This window comes from Herpailurus yagouaroundi, unplaced genomic scaffold (genome assembly GCF_014898765.1).
Source record: "Herpailurus yagouaroundi ecotype Mexico unplaced genomic scaffold, PumYag 100, whole genome shotgun sequence".
NCBI lineage: Eukaryota > Metazoa > Chordata > Mammalia > Carnivora > Felidae > Herpailurus > Herpailurus yagouaroundi.
In genome coordinates, this window is record NW_024412391.1 from 87,799,137 (window position 1) to 87,820,388 (window position 21,252).

Sequence of the window (21,252 nt, forward strand, 5' to 3'; positions counted from 1 at the left end):
CTGCCATAGGACTTTATCAAAAGACTTTCTTACTTTAATTTACACTCGTATTTCACTTCAAGGTATACATTTTACTCCCCCCCTTCCCCCCATCATTAATACATTACCATTTGACTCTGTCATTAGCCTGTCAATCTCTGAAACTCTTGAAGAAGAAAGAAAGACCTTATTTTAAATAGGCCCGATTCTTTGCTAAAGAGGTTAGTACACTCTCTACAATTCTATTCTTGTCAGGAACAGGCTTTTGCAATTATAAGGAAAAGAAATGATATTTAGAAGAGCTACCCAACCATGAAAGATCTAGGGAGGATAAAATAAGTGAAAGAAGGATGAAATCCACTATAAAGTTCTAGGGAAGCTTCCTTGCCTCATTCAAAAATAATGAAATAGGTACCCCCGGGTGCCCTGGATGGCCAGACTGAGGCTCCAGGCGTGACATTTCCTTGAGAGAAAATGGTATTGAAGGTCCCTAAAGCTGAGGTTCCCCCATTCCATTGTTAGTGGTCAGAAAATGAAATGTTTTATATTTTTAAAATTTTTTTAAACATTTATTTATTATTGAGAGACAGAGAGACGGAGCATGATCATGGGAGGTGCAGAGAGGGGGAGACACCGAATCTGAAGCAGGCTCCAGGCTCTGTCAGCACAGAGTGGTGACACAGAGTGGTGACTCCCAATGGGGAGTGGGAGGGGGGGCTCTAACTCACAAACTGAGGGATCATGACCTGAGCCGAAGTCGGACGCTTAACCGACTGAGCCACCCAGGCGCCCCATGAAAATGAAACACTTTAAATCTGAATTTCTAGGTTGAGGTAATAGAGGCTGGGGTGATGAGGCTGGGTGAGAAAAAGGAACGGGGAACATTTAGTAACCGTTCCCAAAGAAGCGTTCTACAAATGTTAGTAAGCGCCAGGTCCTCCGTTTCCAGTGAAGTTAGGGAGAGACAATACGCTTGAAGTGCAGCAGGAGAGATTTATGCTAAAATTCAGACAGCCTGCCTGCGTTCTGAGGTTCTCGAATATGTTACTAAGCAGAGCAGGACTTGCCCCACAAACAAGGCTGGAGAGTTTTCCAAGATTCCGAGTCATTAGGCAGGGTTTCCAGGGACAGCAGTGCCACGGCCTCGATTGTTCCCCGAGATAATCTGACCTGATTCGCAGAAGAAAGCCTATGGAATTGTATTGACTCCAAACTTTACCTAAAAAGGGGGATAGCAACCAAGCAGTGGAATAGGTCAGATCTTTCTGAAGATGGGGGCTCAGACTAGCCCATTTATTTCATAATTGTACAAATGCCGTAGCAGATGAAAAACCGCAGTTAACCTTCCTGAGCCAAACATGAGAAGAATTTATATTTCTGCTTAAAACTGAAGGACTTTCAATGCAAAGGAACTGGTAAGGCTGGATTTCAAAGTTTCATGTTGGGAATATCATACACAGACCGTAATGAGGGTAGAGGCGAAAGAAGCACATTCTTTAAGCTGCTTCCATGAAAAACTTCAATCAACTGCTAGCTTTTGCTTTGCAGATCTGTGACATATGTCCCTTGACCTTTACCAACTACCCTTTCACGTTTGACACTTAACGTTTCCTACATGATTAAAATTCAGCGTTAATTAATTTCAACAATATCAGTTAAGTTATATTTAGCCGAGAACACTCACTTTTGTCTTCTGTGAGTAGCATTGCAGTGTTATTACAAAGAGGTAGTCACGAGGGCAACAGATACGAGAAGAGAAGAATGATTCAGTGTGCAGATAATTGTTTCGAGTGAAATTTAGCTTGGTATTTTTGTTCCTGTCCTCAGTAGAACTGAGATTTAGCACCTCGCCTTGGCATTTAGCCCCCACCCCCACACAGGAGGAGGCTGTGCTGGGCGGGTGCTGAGAACGAGCCACACCAGAGTTAAATTATAGCTCAGTTCTAACACTGGCAAGAATTTTCTCTGGCCAGCTCTTGGGTGCAAAGCTGGTGATTCCAAAAGAGAGGCAAGGCATCCCTAGAAAGGATCTCCATATGGTGTGGCATCACCCTCACTGAGGGAGGTTGACACGGTTGTTTAAAGAGCATCACCCCAAAGGTGGTGACCATTCCCAAAGAAATCAGTGGAAGCCAGAATATTTAGACACAGCAGAGTTCTACTTCTAACCTTAAAATGTCACCTATAGGGTTGTCTTATTGGTGGGTTATTCTGCAATGTGACCAAAAAGCTCACCGGAAATGGAGAGAGCCTAAGAAATGTGACCTCTTTCCCTGAGTTTTACATTTTTATTAGTTTATTTATTCCATGCTCTTTTAACTCTGGGAAAAGACTAGGATAAGGATATGGATATGCAAATCTTGCTTTTACCTGAAGCTCAAAATGCTATAGAGCCATTACAACTGCTGCTTTTGGGTATGCTAGCATGAAATCATGGTCTGCAAGTTTACTGTGCCACTGAAACCCTTGCCCTTTAGATCCATGTACAAAACAGGAAGAGAGAAGCTCTCCATTTGGTAGATAGTACAGATAAAACACAATTCATATGTGAGTCACCCATATATGTCTCTCTGAACAGTCAGTCATAGTAATAGTAAATTGAATTTTGGGGTTCTTTGAGACAGTAGTTATTAAAAACAATTAAACAAAGGAAAACAACTTTGTAGAATTTTCATTTGTGTATGACCAAACGTTTCGCCTCCCAGAATTCAACTTTTGTAGTCTAGAATCTAGTTCCATGCCCTTGTCTCATCCTTTACCTATGAGGGCACTTGATCCCTGGCAGATTCTGTGTTCCTGCCCACCCCACAGGAAAAATGGAAGCCGAGGATGTAGGTAGCTCTTTTCCAGTAGTCAAGCAATTCAACATCAAGTCACATTTCTTCTGCTTGTGTCCCTAATAGAATGTCCCTGTCCTAGTAATTGGCCTTGAGTCTGAACCTGAGGCCAAGTCTAGGTAGGCCAGGACCTACCTAGCTTGGAGGTCCAAGCTATTTGGACCATCAAATACCTATCGTGGTCCTAGTGCCTGGGAACCTAACCAGCCCTTCAGGACAGGGTCTATGTTTTGTTTTGTTTGCTCTAATTTCCTCCCTGCCAGCTCCCCACTGACTCCCAGTTCTGAGATCTTGTCTTATAATAATGGTCTTATTACCACCCAAAACGTCACTGGTTCCAATCTCCAGCTCAAGCCTCTGACATGAGTCCACTCTGGGCTTCCCGGTCAGCTGGCCCTGCCTATTACTGGTCACAGCAGCTCTGAATATGTCCACTTCCGGCAGTCACTGAGCCTTCTGGTTATTCTGATTCACCTTTCAAACTGGGCTGATTCCCACACCTTCCACTGAATAAATTGCTAGGAGCTCATGTACCATACCCATGGGCTCCTCTGTTCCTGGTCCTGGGTCTTCCTCCCATTCTGTCCTTCTGCAGTTGACTTTGGCCATGGCCTGTGATGAAGTCATGCCAGAAGAGGCAGAGCTTCAGTATTTAGAGGATCAAACACAGATGAAAAGGGGAAAATCATACTGTATATTTAGGAGCAAATAGCATTTTTAAGAGTGGGAAGACTTTGTAAAAAAAAATGTAGTGCCTTCTAAATCTTTTTGGCATCACTTGGTTTAATATAAGATGGAAACATTTTTGTTTCAAATATTTACTTTCAAATTAAAATTCCAAACTTGAAAATTCTGTGTTTTGCAATGTTTCTTTGGTGGGCCAAACAGGGGGCTTTTCAAACTCCTTGAGATTAAGTAATTTTATTTTGTAATTTAGTTTTCTGTTTTTACATTTGAAGGTGTTACACAATGGCCTCATTATGGAGATGAAGCATCCGACCGTGGGGAAGATCTCAGTCCCAGGTTTGAAAACTTTGGTTATTTTCCTCAATACCTTCCTTCATTAATTATTCCCTGTGCTGATCCCTGCAGGTAGCTGGTGATTCCCCAGTTTGTCAAGACATTATCCAACTTCTTCATTTGGATAAAAGGGAAACCTTAGAATCATACCCACAAGCACATATACCTAGGCTACGGACTTGTGTCTTCGTTTTAACGAATATCTGATTGCCCTGGTAACTAAAATTGCTCATATTATCTGACTCCATTTTATGTAATCACGTGCTCACAAAACTACACAATGTAACTGCCAAAGATAGACAACAATAGATGTGGCAACTGTTCTGAAATTACACATGGTTCATAGGTGAATGGGAAGGTAAGCCAGGCACAATGGAACTGGCATCCAGGGAAGGCTAGTGGCTGCTCAGACCAGGACATTTTTTTTTTCCTGAACTATGATTTACGGTGAGGATCTCAGCTTTGTAGATAAGGAAACAAAATATTTTCACTTCACTCAAAATACATTGAATTTTTCTAAGTTGACTCATACCAAACAAAGTCACTAAGACATTTTGGTCCGAGCCAAAATGCCAACTTTTTCACTTCCGGGAGAGAGTTCTCTTTCCAGCAGCCAGAAGCCTCAGAGCATCCAAACTGTAGTGAGAGCTCATGACCAGCTTGCTACCCCGACAAATCTCACTTCTCTAACAACCATAATGTTACTGTTCCTCAGCTCGGTTGTCTCTACTTGGGGCACTGCTGGGAAAACACGCCATGTTCATGTTCCTCGGGTCCCTCTTTTATAGACTATATATAAACCATACACTTATTTTTGTCTTTTCTTCTGACAGAGGATAATGAAATTAGTTAGGATACAACTTTGGTCATTGTTTGCTTGAAGCTGAGTGCTGGTTACCTTGTTTGAAATTTGGGCATTCCCCAAACCCCTCACTCACCTGAGTCAAAACAGCATAGAGGGGTGCCTGGGTGGTTCAGTCAGTTAAATGTCCAACTTTGGCTCAGGTCATGATCTCCCAGTTTGTTAAGTTCCAGCCTCACATCAGACTCTCTGCTGTCAGCACGGAGCCTGCTTTGGATCCTCTGTCCCCCGTCTCTGCCCCTCCCCCATGCTCACTCGCTATCTCTCTCTCTCTCTCAAAATAAATAAACAGCATAGAATATTTACTTCTCTAGGTATCAGATGGCACTTATTGAATACCTGCTATTGTTAGGTATTATGTAGCTATAATCTAATTTCAAGATTCAGGATCAGCTTGATAACAAAGTCCCAGAACAGATCAGATCATGACCATTGGTGCAAGAAGGAAAAGAAGAGGAAAGTGGGATGATAAAGTAAGTTGAAAGAGAAAATTCTTATGTACAAGAGTATAAGGACCACTGTCTGGGAATTAAGGAAGGTAACTAAGAGAGAGAGAGAGCAGGTGTAAGCATGTCAGAGACTGGAACCACATGTGAACAGGGAAATGCTATGAGGTGTAGACAGGTGGTGGAGGAAAAATAAAAGAATTATCATACAAGCTAAGACAGTCACTTATTGACTCATATTATTGAGCATACTCCATGTACACATTCCATGGGCAATGCTTTGGGTCCTGGGAATGTAAAAATAAACCAGACCTGACCACATGGAGCTCAAACTCAGTGGAGAGTCAGGTAATAAAAGCAACCAACAAATGTTCTGATAAGGGTTAAGTCATGATAAGTGCAAAAAAAAAAAAAAAAAAAAAGACAGAACATGTGTTGTCGTAGAGAATAATGGAGGCAGATGGGACTTACATTAGTTTGAGTGATCAGAGAAAGCCTGGTCACGTATCAATGGAGAATTGAAGGATAATAAGAAGTTGACATTTGAAGAGTAGGGGAACGGTATTCCAAGCAGAGGGACCAGCATGTGAGAAGACTCTAAGTTGGGAAAGAGCAGGGTGTATTTTAAGCCAATAAGAAAGGTGAGGTAAGGGGTGGGAAGTCAGACTGCAGAGAGAGGCAGAGCCAGGACACCCCACCAGATGTGGTTTTACTCTAATTTCATGCAGGGGAGTGAAATGGCACAATTTATAACTAAAAGCAGGCAGTCACGTTCGGAAGTTGTTACGGGACTTCTGTCTTAAGTTAGGGTCATGGCAATAGCAGTGAAGAGTGGGGGTGGTCAAAAAAATTTAATCACAGTGTTTTCAGTGTGAAGAGATCTTAAAAAATATTTTCGCTAATATTTTTTATTTTTTTATTTTTACTTTTTAAATGTTTACTTCTTTATTTACCTGGGGGGGGGGGGGGCGGCAGAGAAAGAGGGAGAGACAGAATCCCAAGCAGTTCCACACTATCAGCACAGAGCCTGACAGGGGGCTTGATCTCATGAACCGTGAGATAATGTCCTGAGCTGAAATCAAGAGTCTGACACTTAATTGACTGAAGCACCTAAGTGCCCCTATCCAGCAGTTTTTAATTTTAATTTTTAAAACAGTGGAACTGAGTTTCAAGTGAAACCTCAATATCAAAAATATATTAAAGCAGAGTTCTGCTGGTTGAGAGGTTAGCACTCTAACTGTTAAGCTTTCTTCCACTGCTTCCATCAGGCTGTTTCCTCCAAACACCTGCTTGGAACCATGGGATCTAAAGAACATTCAAGAACCTCTGATGAAACTTTATTCTACAAGTTTACAGATGAGGTCATAGTCATTAATATCCTCAATACATGGGAGGAAAGGGTAAACATTTGAAAGTTAATTATAGTTGTTGGTATAGGAGGGAGAAAAGTAAGTCAGTGGTCAACCTACAATGAAGTTATTGGTTCTGGCACTCTCTCAATCAATCAGTTGTGAATTTGTTGGCTTTCCTGGCAAATGAATGAACATCAATCTTGGGGAGAGAGAAATTTTTTTTTTTTAATTTTTTTTTTCAACGTTTATTTTTGGGACAGAGAGAGACAGAGCATGAACGGGGAAGGGGCAGAGAGAGAGGGAGACACAGAATCGGAAACAGGCTCCAGGCTCTGAGCCATCAGCCCAGAGCCCGACGCGGGGCTTGAACTCATGGACCGCGAGATCGTGACCTGGCTGAAGTCGGACACTTAACCGACTGCACCACCCAGGCGCCCCTAGTTTTTTTAGATTCCTAAGGAAAAAGCATACCCTTTTTGCTCATTTTATTTTATTTTTAATTTTTATTTATTTATTATTTTTTAATGTTTATTTTTTGAGAGAGAGAGAGAGGAAGAGAGAGAGCACAAGCAGGGGAGGGTCAGAGAAAGAGGGAGGCACAGAATCTGAAGCAGGCTCCAGGCTTTGAGCTGTCAGCACTGAGCCCCATGTGGGGCTGAATTCATGAACTGTGAGATCATGACCTGAGCAGAAGATGGACACTTAACTGACTGTGCCACCCAAGTGCCCCCCTTTTTGCTCATTTTAATTTATAAGTGTATCACTTAGCTACTGTGATGATAATGCTGTGTAACAAATAACCACACAAATCTCAGTTCCATTCAAACATAAGCATTTATTTATTCCACACACATAGACCAGGTAGGGGGTAGCCAAGCTGGACTTGCCTGGGTGACTTTGCTTTTGGGTGCAGGTCTGGCCAAGCGTGGCTCCTCACTATAACATGGGCTCAGCTCTGCCCCACTTATCTCTCGCATTCTTCACATGGCAATGGCAGGAAAATAAGAAGGCAAACAGAAACCACAAGGCCACAGAAGAACTGATGCATAACTAGCAGACCCTTCTGTCGGCATTCCATTGGCCAAAGCAAGTTTTAGGCTGTGTTCCAAGGAGTGGAGGAATGTTTCTCTCTTTTTAAGAGAAATTGCAGAGTTACATGGAAGCCTGGGCACAAAGAGGGGTAAATAATTGAGGCCAAAAATTCAATTTACCACAATACAATTCTCAGATCTTCAGCTCTTTCGTTTTTATCTGTTATTTTTATCTTTATTTCCCTTTGGAAAATACTATTTTTGTTTCTTTTAATTTCTATTGAGTTCAGGCATATTTTTGGTATATCTACTTTATCGACTTACCTTGTACCCGTTCTATAGGATTATCAGTATAGGAAATCTCAGATTTCTGGTGAAATGGATATGTTTAGGTTATTTTTGGAATTAGCATCTGAGCATCTCTTGAGAGCAGCACATTTGGGCCACCCGTGAAAGAGGAGAGACAATTCTGCTCATGGATGTCAAAAAAGAAGTTGCTCTTGTATTTCCTAATTCACTGTATCCTACTGCGAGGCCACTCAGACAGGGTAAGAGGTATTAAATGTAAAGGGAATTTATAAGTAAATAATTACAATTTTTCCTGTGGATTTCCCCTTTCACCGATTGTATTTACCTATGATAGTTCCACCTTTCTTTGTAAGGGATGTCCCCATTGGACAAGTTTTAGGCTATAGTTTGAATGCTGCAGAAACACCTCTAATTCTCCCACAATGCCTCAATGAGGTGAATCTGCCAAAACAGGAAACCCAGAGTGGAGTTAAAAGTGATATTATGCTACATTGTGTTCTAGTTGGCTAGTGGAGACATGTTTTTGAATTCATTACATGCAGTTTATATATTTATATATGTGTCTTTACATTTCCGATAAAAATCCTTACTAACATTACCTAAAACTACCTATTTAAATTTCCTTTAATATTAAGGAATTTCTTGTGACTTTCACTGAATTTTCCATACAATGCACTAATTTGCCTGAAAAGTTTTCTATCTTAGTCAGTTCTAGAAATATGTCTCTTGAAGAACAGCAGTAATTCTTTAAAAAAATTTTTTTTAATTTTATTTAAATCCAAGTTAGTTAACATATAGTATAATAATGGTTTTAGGAATAGAATTTAGTGATTCATCACTTACATAGAACATCCAGTGCTCATCCCCACAAGTGCCTTTCTTGATGCCTACCACCCATTTAGCCCATCCCCCCCCACACTTCCCCTCCACCAATCTTCAGTTTGTTCTCCGTATTTAAGAGTCTTTTATGGTTTGCCTTCCTCTCTGTTTTTATCTTATTTTTCCTTCCTTTCTCCTAGGTTCATTGTTTTCTTAAATTCCACATGTGAGTGAAATCATATGATATTTATCTTTTTCTGACTGACTTATTTCACTTAGCACAAAACATTCGAGTTCTATCCGTATTGTTGCAAATGACAAGATTTCATTCTTTTTGATCCCCAAGTAATGTTCCATTGTGTGTGTGTATATATATATATATATATATATATATATATATATATATATATATTACATCTTCCTTATCCATTCGTCACTCGATGGACATTTGGGCTCTTTCCATACTTTGGCGATTGTCAATAGTGATGCTATGAACATTGGGGTGCATGTCCCCTTCAAATTTTGTATCCTTTGGATAAATACCTAGTAGTTCAATTGCTGGGTTGTAGGGTAGTTCTATTTTTAATTTTTGAGGAAACTCCATACTGTTTTCTAGAGTGGCTGCACCAGTTTGCATTCCCACCAGCAGTGCAAAAGAGTTCCCTTGTATCCACATCCCTGGCAACATCTGTTGTTTCTTGAGTTGTTAATTTTAGCTTCTGACAGATATGAGGTTGTGTTTTTGATTTGTATTTCCCTGATGAGAAGTGATGTTGAGCATCTTTTCATGTGTCTGTTAGCTATCTGGATATCTTCTTTGGAAAAGTGTCTGTTCATGTCTTTTGCCCATTTCTTTACTGGATTATTTGTTTTTTTGGGGTGGTGAGTTTCATAAGTTCTTTATAGATTTTGGATACTAACCCTTTATCCAGTATGTCATTTACAAATATCTACTTCCATTCCATCTATTGCATTTTAGTTTTGCTGACTTTTTTTTTTCCCATGCAGAAACTTTTTATCTTGATGATGTCCCAATAGCTCATTTTTGCTTTTGTTTCCCTGGCCTCCACAGACATGTCCAGTAAGAAGTTTCTCTGTCCGAGGTCAAAGAGGTCAGCAATAATTCTTATACAATATTTATTGCACCATTTTTAGAGATGATAAATCCACACCATTCCCTTAGGTGCTCAGTTTAGAGCTCTCATATAGGATACTAATTGATCAATACCTTAAAGGTCTTGGTCAATCAATTTTAATATTCTTTTAACAAGGATAGGAAATTATTAACCTCTTCAAAATTTCTTTTAGCTACTTAAATAATTATTGTAAGTACTTAATACATTGTTCCAATATTTGTAATCATTATTGATACTAAAGTGAGTAGTATGATCTAAACTATTTCCTTTATTAGTTTATATCTGTTGCAACATACTCCCTTTTCATATCATTTCCCACTACCTCCAATCTATAGTAAATAATTAAGAAAGAAATTTCATTTGTGTGGATACATGTCTTTGAAAACATATGAACTAGTTAATGTTCATGAACGATCTGTAAGTATGAGTTGTAGTTAAGCTCATACCATTGTTCTTTATTTCATATATTGTTCATTAAACTACTCTCTCATTTGAGCTTTAAAGCCTGTTTGACAGTTTTAAAAGTGGAAAGAGACTAAGAAAAATTAATTCTTAGTGGGGATATAAATGACAAAATGCATCCTTTCTCTCTTTGCCAGGCTTAAATATTCTGGTATTCCAAGAGTCCCCAGGAGGGCGGCGTTCATTAGTCGGAGGTCACCATTAGTTTAATGACGGAGGTATCAGCACAGTGACCACAATGTACTAATATGCTCATAATTAACTAATGTGACCTGAGAACTGAGTTGAGTAGTAAAATCTCAAACACACAAACTTCAATCTATGGTCTTCTATTGGCCAGATGAAGCTCTGGCAATAGAGCTGTGCCCAGGTCAGGCTCAGTCGCTCAGGAGGCTTATACTTCACCAGGGAGGGCTTATTGGACTAGAAGGAAAAGGGGGATCAGCATTTCCATGGAGAACCTGAGGCCACAGCAGGGTGCTGGGAGAGCACAGACCAGGGGGACCTCATCTAGTGTGTGGCATCAGGGGAGGCTTCCCTAAGAAGTGAAATGTACAGACACACAAACAATGTCCAGCTGTCAGTTGGCAAATCTGGTGTGGGCTGTGGGGGCCTTCAGGAGGCCATGCTGGTGTACAGGAGGAGCTGAGGAAGGGCTCAAAGGGAGAAAGTGAGAGGGACAGGTTCACAGTCACCCTGACGAGGTAGGCAGAGGCAGGAAGAATAAGACCTAACACAGAACTAATGACCAAACTAAAAACAAATCAGAATGTAAAGGAGATCTATGCCAAGGTCTCTGAGGTCCTTAGTATCTGGAGAAGGGATCTGGAAGAGGAGCTCAGGTAGAAGCCTCAACCTGGTTTGGCAGATAGATGTTCTCACTGACTGCTTTTAGGTATAATTTCTAGAAACCTTCTGACTCCATTGGAGATTTTTGTAAAACTCATAATGTCCTGAAGTTTAAACTATGAAACTGATAGCAGTTTGTATGTAATTGCTAAATTAAAAAGTAAGTTAAAGTTCACACCACCACATTTCATCAACAAGAGATTGGCCATTATATAAACATCACCTTATTTGTGACTGTAGTGGAAAGATATTCCACTGTTGTCACATTCCAAAAGACTGCCCATTTCCACGGCACCACTTGTCATTTGCATCTTGTAATTCTGCTGCCCATTGGCCTTTTAGCCAGAGTGGAACACGCTGTTCTCCATGTCTATGTAGGTGCCAAATCACCTTGGTTTTGAGTTCCAAATTTCAAAGGCTGTCACTGAAATAGAGTTTGATGTGTAACTCTAAACTTTCTCACCATAACCATTTACAGATACTTCCCTGTGTGTACTGCAATTGTCCAATTCCAGTAGCACTTCTGGGAAGTATTTTAATGGGGAGTGTGTCAGTGCTGTTAAAGGGAAGTAGTCTTCTGTGCCTGTGAAGTGATTTTATTATTTATTTATTTATTTACTTACTTACTTATTTATTTTAAATGTGTTATTTTTTTAATATAATTTATTGTCAAATTGGTTTCCATACAACACCCAGTGCTCATCCCAACAAGTGCCCTCCTCAGTGCCCATTACCCACATTTCCCTCTTCCCCATCCCCCCATCAACCTTCCATTTAAGTGTCCATCAACTGACGAATGGGTCAAGAAGATGTGAAATGATTTTAAATTCAATTACCCTTGCCTGCTTGTACCCTGATCTGTGTTTTTCAGCAAGCAGCTCTAAGTTCTTTCATTTTATTTTTTTAAGTTTATTTATTTATTTTGAGAGAGAGCAAGAGAGCAAATGAGCCTGAGCAGGGGAGGGGCAGAGAGAGAGAGAGAGAGAGAGAGAGAGAGAGAGAATCCCAAGCAGCATCCACGCTGTCAGCACAGAACCCAATGTGGGGCTTGAACTCATGAACCGTGAGGTCATGTCCTGAGCTGAAATCAAGAGTCAGAGGCTTAATTGACTGAGCCACCCAGACACTTCTTTAAGTTCTTTTAAATAAAACTTTTGTTAAGTCTTTTCCCCATAATATTTTAACATTTGTATTTGGACTCTGCAACAGTTTTTAACTAGTCAGTGTTGGGGCAGGAAGGACAATCACTGCTATGAGTTAATGGAACTCAAACCAACTTATTGGAATATTGATGTCTGGATTTTATAGTGAAATTTGAAAAAGTTGAATGTACTTCTGTGATTACCTGACATTTTTTTTATTTCTTTAAAAAAATTTTTTTTAACATTTATTTATTTTTGAGAGACAGAGTGAAAGCAGGAGAGGGGCAGAGACAGAGGGAGACACAGAACCAAAAACAGGCTCAAGACTCCACACTGTCAGCACAGAACCCCACAGGGGCTTGAACCCACAAACCATGAGATCATGACCTGAGCTGAAAAGTCAGATACTTAACTGACTGAGATACCTAGGTGCCCCTATTTTTTAATTTCTGAATGTTTTGCAAGACTTTTTATAAATGATGAACATCTTTCTTTTGTAAGCCTCTGGAGGACAAAAATATTATCATTTGAAATCAAACCAGCACCCTCTATACCAACTAAATAATTAATAGACATTTTCTGGGTGATGATTAGAATAAAAAACTATTAGGTGAAAAATAATTAAAAACATGATTTGTGACAATTTTAAGCAGTATGGATTTTTTATGAACAGATGGACTATTTATGAACAGAATAACGTGGAAGTTATCTGAAAGACATTTATTGTACATTGTTAGTTTGTTTCCAGTTTGAAGTACACACTTTACATGGAGTGACCACCTAGTCTCCTGTATCATTGCCAGTCTTCCTCTGCTAAGTCTTCATGTCGCCCTCGTGCTTTTAGCTGTTTTATTCCCTTTAGATAGAAACTTAGATAGTGTCTCTGAAATCACATACCCTCAAAGTGCAGTTACATTTCTACAATCATTTACAGCAATGGACAAAGCTGTCACAGATCTCACCAGGGAGAAAGAAAAATAAAGAGGAACCAAAGTTTCAGCTTGTATCCCTCCATAAAGTTTAAAAATGTCGGTGCTCGTAAGGAATCCTATGTAAAGCCAATCTGAGAGTGGAAGGTGAGATAAGTTATTTCTTCCAGGTAGAAAAATCTTTCAGATGACAACAGGAAGAGTGTGTAAAGTTTTCATGTTGTGTGTAGTACTTAATCTATCTTCTAGAAAGAGCATACTCCTTCGGGGACCAGGTTAAGCTGTAAAGAGAGGAAACAGATGAAAGCAAGGTTCTACAGGCTGTCAACAGAACGAGAGAAAGCTGGCAGGGAAATGAATTTTCAAATAGACTAGCCATGGTACTTCCCAAAGTCCTCAATTATTTTTAACTTTATTAAACCCTTAACCCATGGCAATGTACTGAGAGTTAAATAAATCAGTGTATTCCCAGATGATTTGACATTGAGTGCCTGCAGCCTTCTCTGGCAGTCCTGTTACAATGAGGCAGGGCCGTAGACATTGTTATCCTTTAGTGAGAAATGAATAGCACAGTGACTTCCCTTCCTAGGAGAGCAGGGAGGAAGCAGAGGAGGAGTGAATCGCATCTCCAGGAATGTCTTTCCATAAGGAACTGGAGAAGCCCTAAGAGCCAAGTTACTGTCGCTGATATGACTTAGGGATCTCCATCAACTATGCTTATCTGTGCCATGAGGAAGAAATATTTTGTGAGAGCTGGGCTTTCATGCTCAGGGAATTCATGTTCCTGTTAGTAGGGACTGGGAAAATGGCCAAGATCTCAGTTGTTCCTCTTCAACCTGTCCTCATCAATCTCAGCACTGAGATAAGTGACTCTGTCTAGTAGACAATAAACTCTTGTTGCAAGTTAGTCCTAAGTTATCAATAAAGTTCTGGGGCACAGAGTTGTTTTCACTATTAGAAAGTGACATGTAGGCTGAAGACTTTTCCTGGGTGAATATTTAATTGGAGGTGTTTTCTCCAACTATCACTCTGCAGAATGATCCTTGAGGTTAGGGGTGTTTGAAATCATCTGAGAAGACCACTGAATGTTGAACAAAATCTAGAAATCCAAACCAAACAAAATAAAAACAAATAGCTACACGAAGAGTGGAAGTCTCAGGGATGGTTAAGCATTTTTGGTTATTTTGTCCTAAAAGGTGGATGTAGTAGATGTTTTCTGGGATCCGTGCTAGAGTCCTTGCTGCCCTAGTAGCAGCCAACTTACATTGGGTACCCAGAGAAGTCTTTTTCTGGATCAAATTTAAATACAGACTTTCTGATGGGTCTTTAGAGGATAAATTAATTAAATGTAATTAGGCATGTACATTGGCTGGAATTGGATGCCATCTAATAGCTAAGTACAAAAAAAGTTAAAATAATCTTTCAGTTTAGAGTTCCGTGTTATAGAGTTACCTTCGGTAGTCAAGAAGTGACACTACTTTTGCCTCCAAGTGGGCTTCAGCCTAGAGTGAATTGCTTGCCTTCATTGCCAGGTTCATTCATGGCTGGAGAGCCAGTCCTCTCTGAGAGAGAAATGGCTTTGCTCTCCTCTAGCGCTCCCAGGTAGGAACTCTTTGGTTCGTGAAGAGGTGACAGTCGGGCTGAATCCAAGAAAGTTGTTTTCTTTAAATATGCTTCCTTAATGTCAAGATACATTCCTGTTAAGACTTAGCCAGAGAAAACATCGGAGTAAGCCATCCTTTTGTTTAAAAGGATGATAGTTTAATTTTGACTAGGCCTACAGTGTTATGTTAATATTAATGAAAGGTATTGGTGGAGGTGAAGAAATGGTAGTAAAGGGTTAGATAAGAACCTCCAGCCATCTTAACACAACCAATAGGTCATGGGCAATATCCCATGTATCACATCACCTCCAAACCATAAGGATTTACTTGACTTTGAGCTGGGCCCTTGGGGTTCACTGCTCATCTCTTTCTCTGTAAGAGTGATGCTATCTTTTGTGTGTGAATTATGTATCAGCTTCTATGGAACCAAATTTCTGTGTTGTCGTGTCTTTATCTGCTATGGCATTACTAGTCAGCGTGTCTCTGGGCTCATCCTTTGAGCCCAGAGGGGGCATAGAGGGGGAGGGATGAGGCTCTTTGAAGTGCTCCCCTAGCTTGTCCTTCATCAGAACATCATATAAGGTGCAGTGGGCTCTTGGAATGGCCCAACAATTAGTCTAACCCACTCAGAACCCTGTGTCTGTGGAAAGTGTCCCTAGGAACCCTATTCTCCAGTTCATTACAAGAAACCAAGTGCTTTTCAAACAATTAAGCAAAAACCTAATTTTAATTAAATTAAATAAGAAAGGAAAAATTAATCCAAGATATTTTAGGGATTTGAAGAGAGTGTATGGCCAAGTACTGACAAGTAAGAGAAGCAGTACCCGTATAGATTTAGAGACTGTCCTCAGCACAGTCCGCCCCCCACCCCCTCCCATTAAGCCCTCAAAGACCTAGCCTGTTTTCTCTTTGTTGCTGGGCCTTCAAGTTTGCATGTGACCTTAAGTGACTCACTTTGCCTTTTAGTGTCTTGTCTTGATGTTCTAATGGGATTGATCTTTTTGGCCTTTCAATTTAAAGGAAAGATGCAATTCACCATACTGCATGCAAATATGTTTTGTGAATAGATTTTAATGACTTCATTGCTGGGGAACATTCAAATTGGAAACAAGGGACTATAAGGGAACATCTGTTGAGTCTTTCTCTATACATGGTACATATATGAGCCCTTTATAGACACAGTGTGTTTAATCTCCAGGACAATTCAGTTAACCATTCATTATTTTTCTTTTAAGTTTATTTGTTTATTTTGAGACAGAGAGAGAGAGAGAGAGTGCGCGTGAGTGCACACAGGAGTAGGGGAGGGGCAGAGAGAGAGGGAGAGAAGATAGTCCCAAGCAGGCTCTATGCTGTCTAGGTGAGCCCAGTGGAGGGCTCAATCTCACCAAATCCTGAGATCTATGACTTGAACTGAAATCGAGTCGGATGCTCAACTGACTGAGCCACCCAGGCGCTCCTTATTATCATGTGCATTTTTACAGATGGGAAAGTTGACACTCGCTGAGTGTTACAGGGTCACTGGGAACCCACATCTGGGTATCCTTGAACTCTGTCCTCTCTTTCCCGATTACTACCATCTCCTAAAGTTGAGCCAATCATTGAGTTTTTACCTTACAACTTTAGTCTCTCATGGGAAGACCCCTTAATGTATCTTAAATGTTTCATTTAAAAAAGATCAGCTAGGCAATTTATTTAAAGAATGCTTAAATTTCAAGAATTTGAACTTAGAGACTATTTCCTTTGGGAATTAAGTTTGTTTTTATTTTTTATTTTTTATTTTTTACCAAGTCTATAATTATGTTTCTTTGAAAGACAAAAAAGTCTTTGGAAAATATATTGTTAGGCCATTTTGATATTCTCAAGAGCATGGAAGTGTAAATGCACCAAAACATGTGGGTTACATTTCCCTCAAGTTGTGCCGTTTTCACACATTAACAGAAAAGCAGTTTGAAAGGGGAAAAAAAAGAGAAATGTTTGGGATGTATATGCAGATTTCAATCATCAAAAAAAAAAAAAAAAAAAAAACTGAAGATGTTAAGCTGTCACCCTGACTTACCCAGATTTCTCATCTTTCCTATGATCTGACCGTGGCCCTGGTGCTGTGTGGGCAAATTTCCTCTGGCTCACGGGGGACTGATTTTGTTTTAAAGTCAGAACCTGGTTCCCTTTGAGTAACACTAATTAAACTGCAAACAATGTGGTGTTGGTATAAGAAAGTTAAGATGATTTTTTTTTTTTTCAAGTGAATGGTTGGTACTGTATCTAGAGCAAGAATTCAAAAAGTAATTAGTGACAAATTCTGTAAGGTTCCACTTACATGAAATACCTAGAGTAGTTAAGTTCATAGAGACAGGAAGTGGAAGATTTGTTGCCAGGCTCTGGGGGAGGGAGGAATGGGGAGTTAGTGGTGAATTGGTACAAAGTCTCAGTTGGGGAAGATGAAAAATTTCTGGAAGTGGGCAGTGCTAATGGTTGGACAACAGTGTGAATGCCCTTAATGCCACAGAACTGGACACTTCGGTAAATTTTATATTATCGATATTTTGTCCCAATAAAAATATGGTTGCTAAAAAAATGTAGCTAACTTCTAAGTTGTTTTCCTGTGTACATGTGATCTATCCATGTGGTGTGCATCCAAAGATGCGGAGAGTAGAGTGCATGTAGACTTAGCCAGCGCGACCTGAGTGCAAAACCCGGCTCTGCAGATTATAAATGGAGATAATAGACAGCCTCCCTTGTCTGACTCAGTGACCTGTCTTATCTGTAATACAAAATCAGACACTGTGACTTAACAATCGTTAAATACTATGTGCCAAAGTTCAGCACATAGAAGGAGTAAGTGGAAGCATGCTGTAGATAATTAATAAACTCTGTTTTTAAGTTTTTTTTTTTTAATTTATTTTGAGAAAGAGAGTAGGGGAGGAACAGGGAGAGAAGGAGAGAGAGAATCCCAAGCAGGCTCCGGGATGTCAGCACAGAGCCTGATACGGGGCTCGAACTCACAAACTGTGAGATCATGACCTGAGCCGAGATCAAGAGTCAGACGCTTAACTGACTGAGCCACCCAGGTGCCCCAATAATTAATAAACTCTTAACAGTACCTGCAGCAGCACAGACTCTTGGGGGGAAATAAAACTAGCCACGTTATTAGTTATTTGTCAAATTTTAAAAGTGGAAATAATCATGGGCATTTTCTCTAGGTCAGATGTGATACAATGATACAAATGACGCAAATCATTCTTTTTTTTGTTTCGCAAACTTTTGTCTGGGATCTACTCTGTGCCAAGTGTAGGCAGACAAGGAACTCGGTCTTGTGATTGCATTTGACAGCGACCGATCCGAGGAAATGCCCTGGGGACACGGAAACGGTGGCACAGTCACTGCCAGTTGTGTGTGTTAGGACAAACCAGCTTCTTTATTCATCTTCCAGGTAGGTGTTCTCGGATAAATATGTCATTTGTGGAGTCAGTGGAGACGGTGTAGTGTGAAAGCATCCTTCCCAAACAGCATTGTTCTCCGACAGAACATGCAGGTGAAAATAATAATTCAGGGATGGCAGCTGATGATGTAACAGTTTGTTTAAGGGAAATTAGAGAAGGGCTGTCCCGTGCGACATTTCCAAAATATACTCTGCAGACCCCATGGTTTCTTGAAGTCCTAATAATTGTCCCAGCAAGACATGACTCTTGTCAAACAGCTTTGGGAAACCTATGTTAAACAAAGGTCAGTGAATGTTCTACTTTTCTCAGAACTACGAACGTTCTAAGATATGTTTTCGGTCACTAAGAGGGAGATACTAAATGCCCCGTTTCCTTACGTTATTTGACAGTGGAACCTTTTTCTCCCCCAAAGCTCATGGAAAAGCATTTTGTGGGTTACCCCACTGGGAACATGTGTCCCTTAGAGCCACATGGGACAGGTTGTAAAGGTAATTTACTGGATAAATTTGGCTAGTTTACAGTTAGAAAGGGAGGGGAAACCAGCTAAGAAAAGTGTCCCTTCTCTGAAGGGTAGAATTTTCTCTTGTTTCTTAGCTCAAGGGACCCAGGGGTCCTGAGGAATATCGGAAGATTTTTTTTCTTTCTTTTGTGAGGGATGAACACCCAGAAACACTGGGCAGGAGAGGGTCAGCCAGGAGCACAGCCATGGGGGCTTCAGGGGGGCCAGCAGGCTGTAGTGCGGAGGTGGGGCGCCTTCCCTCGGAGCTGGTTCAGCCCGGCCAGCGAGAGCCACATTGAGCAGTGAAAGGCACTGGGCACAGATTGAGGGCAACACTGAAGTGCAGATCAGGAATAGCTCACACGGTGATGCTCTTGCTCTAGGAGCAAAAACTATCCTGGGATCTAAAGGAATCACTTAAGGAGGAACACTTTCTCTTCATCGCTCCGCAGTAACGCTGCGTTAGGGGGATTCTGCGCAATTGTTCTTACGCTGGCTTAGAAAATGGAGTCGATTAAGTGAAAGGAAAAATTTTAAATGTGACAAAGATGATGAGGTGATTAAGGGGTAGAATTTAAGTGGCGAGATGTGGAGAATTTAAGATGTATGACTGAGTAGCGATGACAGTGGGGTATATGATAGCTGCCTATAAATACCCAATTAATTGCCTAATGCGGCAAATGAGAAGAAACAGGCTTTAAGCACAAAAGGGAAACTTGAACTGAAGTCTGTTAGGGAAACATTATTTACCAGTAAGGGTGATTTGACTGCCTTCACACAGGAAGTCAGTGGAGTTATTTGGGCAAAGATTCAGGATGATACTTTTCTTGCTTATAAAATCCTGAGGCCAACAAAGTTTCTTTCTTTAAAGTGAATACATACATCTTCATGTTTCTTAGGAGCAGAAATTGTAGACTGGAGAAACATTTTTAATTTGCATCAGGGTATTATGAGCTGGTAGCAACGCTTACGGTTGTTTTCAGCCTCTAGATGCGTTTTCCCTTAGGCTGAATTATAAGTAATATTCTTGGTGGTAAGAATCATAGAAAATTTACGCATTGTGTTCTACTGCGTGGGGAGGTACACTTGTGATGTAAAGCATAAGAAGTTACTTTAGGGAACACTCGCTAAAACTAGCCAACAGTCAGTGTGATTAGGCATCTGGTGCTTGACAGAGATCATCTCTGATTATCACATCAACATTCTGAGGGAGTCCTTAGTATCCCCATTTTACAGATGAGCAAACTGAGAAATTAAATAACTTGACCAAAGTTATTTGGTAACTTGCAAACTTACTCCAGTGAATTGCAGACCCGGAATTTGCATTCAATTCTGAGTTACTCAAAACTCCATGCCCTTTTATTGCGATGTTATGCTGCCTCCTGAAGGCATTTTTGATCATCGCTTTTATACACTTTAGACCAATGGCTTAGTGTATTTGAAGTACTCCTGAGAGTGAAATGGTCTGCTCATGTGTGCGAGTGCATGGTCACTAAGACTGTTGCCCACACCCAGAGCAGATAATGCTATGGCATGGCTGGAGCCAAGCACTTGCACGGGGAATGAACTAGACAGGGATGGAGGAAGGGACGGTTGGCTCCAGCTTTCCGCACAGTCAGAGCTGATGTATGGAGGAGCTTTGTCAGATCTCGCAAACGGCATCCAGATTTGATTATAACTTCTCTTTGTGGTCTTTGAAGATTTTTGTTGTTTCTTCCCTTGCCTCATGGAGTTCAGATCTGTTTTCACATAAACAGAAATGATTCCTCCTTTCTGAGCACTTCATTGTTGGTGGCATTGTGGAATGTCCCAGGAAGGGGGAATGGGCCCAATTATAAAGGAGAAATTCCTCTTAGGCTTGAGTGTTTACATGAAAATGCCAACGGCCACCAGCTGTTACAATAGCGGACCTGGGGTGAAGCCTTATTTCCCAACTGCCTTACACCCTCCACACAGCAGGGGGAGATCTTTCCAGTAGACTCCATTGGAAGACAAAAAAAAAAAAAGTTTCCCCCAAAAGTGTCCTCCTGCGTTCGAGTTTTACAGGAAATTGAGGAAATCTGCACTGTGCTGTACTTTTTATTTCAGTAGGAAGTTCCCAAATTATAAACATGGAAGTAACAAATTCTAATCATTGTCTCTCTTTTTTTCCCCCAAATTTTTAACATTTATTTATTTTTGAGAGAGGTGGGGGGGGTGAAGGGTTAGAGAGAGGAGGGACACAGAGGATCCAAAGAGGGCTCTGGCCTGTTAGCAGGGAGCCCGATGTGGGGCTCAAATCCACAAACTGTGAGATCATGACCTGAGCCAAAGTTGGTCGCTTAACCAACTGAGCCATCTAGGTGCCCCACTAATTATTCTCTCTTAAATACCTTACCTCAGCTTACCACTGAGGAGTGAATGTTTGCTTTGACTAGGGGGAATGTAGATTGAAAAAATTAATTTCACATTCCTATTTATAGGACACTTGAGACAAACAGCCCCTCAGTGTGACCGTTACCTCATTCTCCTTTTTTCACCATCAGGACTGACTACT

General features: G+C 40.6%; 1 protein-coding gene across 2 annotated transcripts in view; it reads left to right on the forward strand.

The window, feature by feature from the left end:
* SUGCT (succinyl-CoA:glutarate-CoA transferase) overlaps nucleotides 1-21,252 on the forward strand; it is a 775,778-nt gene that overhangs the window by 668,011 nt on the left and 86,515 nt on the right. For both annotated transcript variants that reach the window (XM_040473014.1, XM_040473015.1), the window contains one exon: nucleotides 3,776-3,839. In XM_040473014.1, coding sequence (XP_040328948.1) covers nucleotides 3,776-3,839 — 64 coding nt within the window. The remainder of the gene's footprint in view (nucleotides 1-3,775; nucleotides 3,840-21,252) is intronic.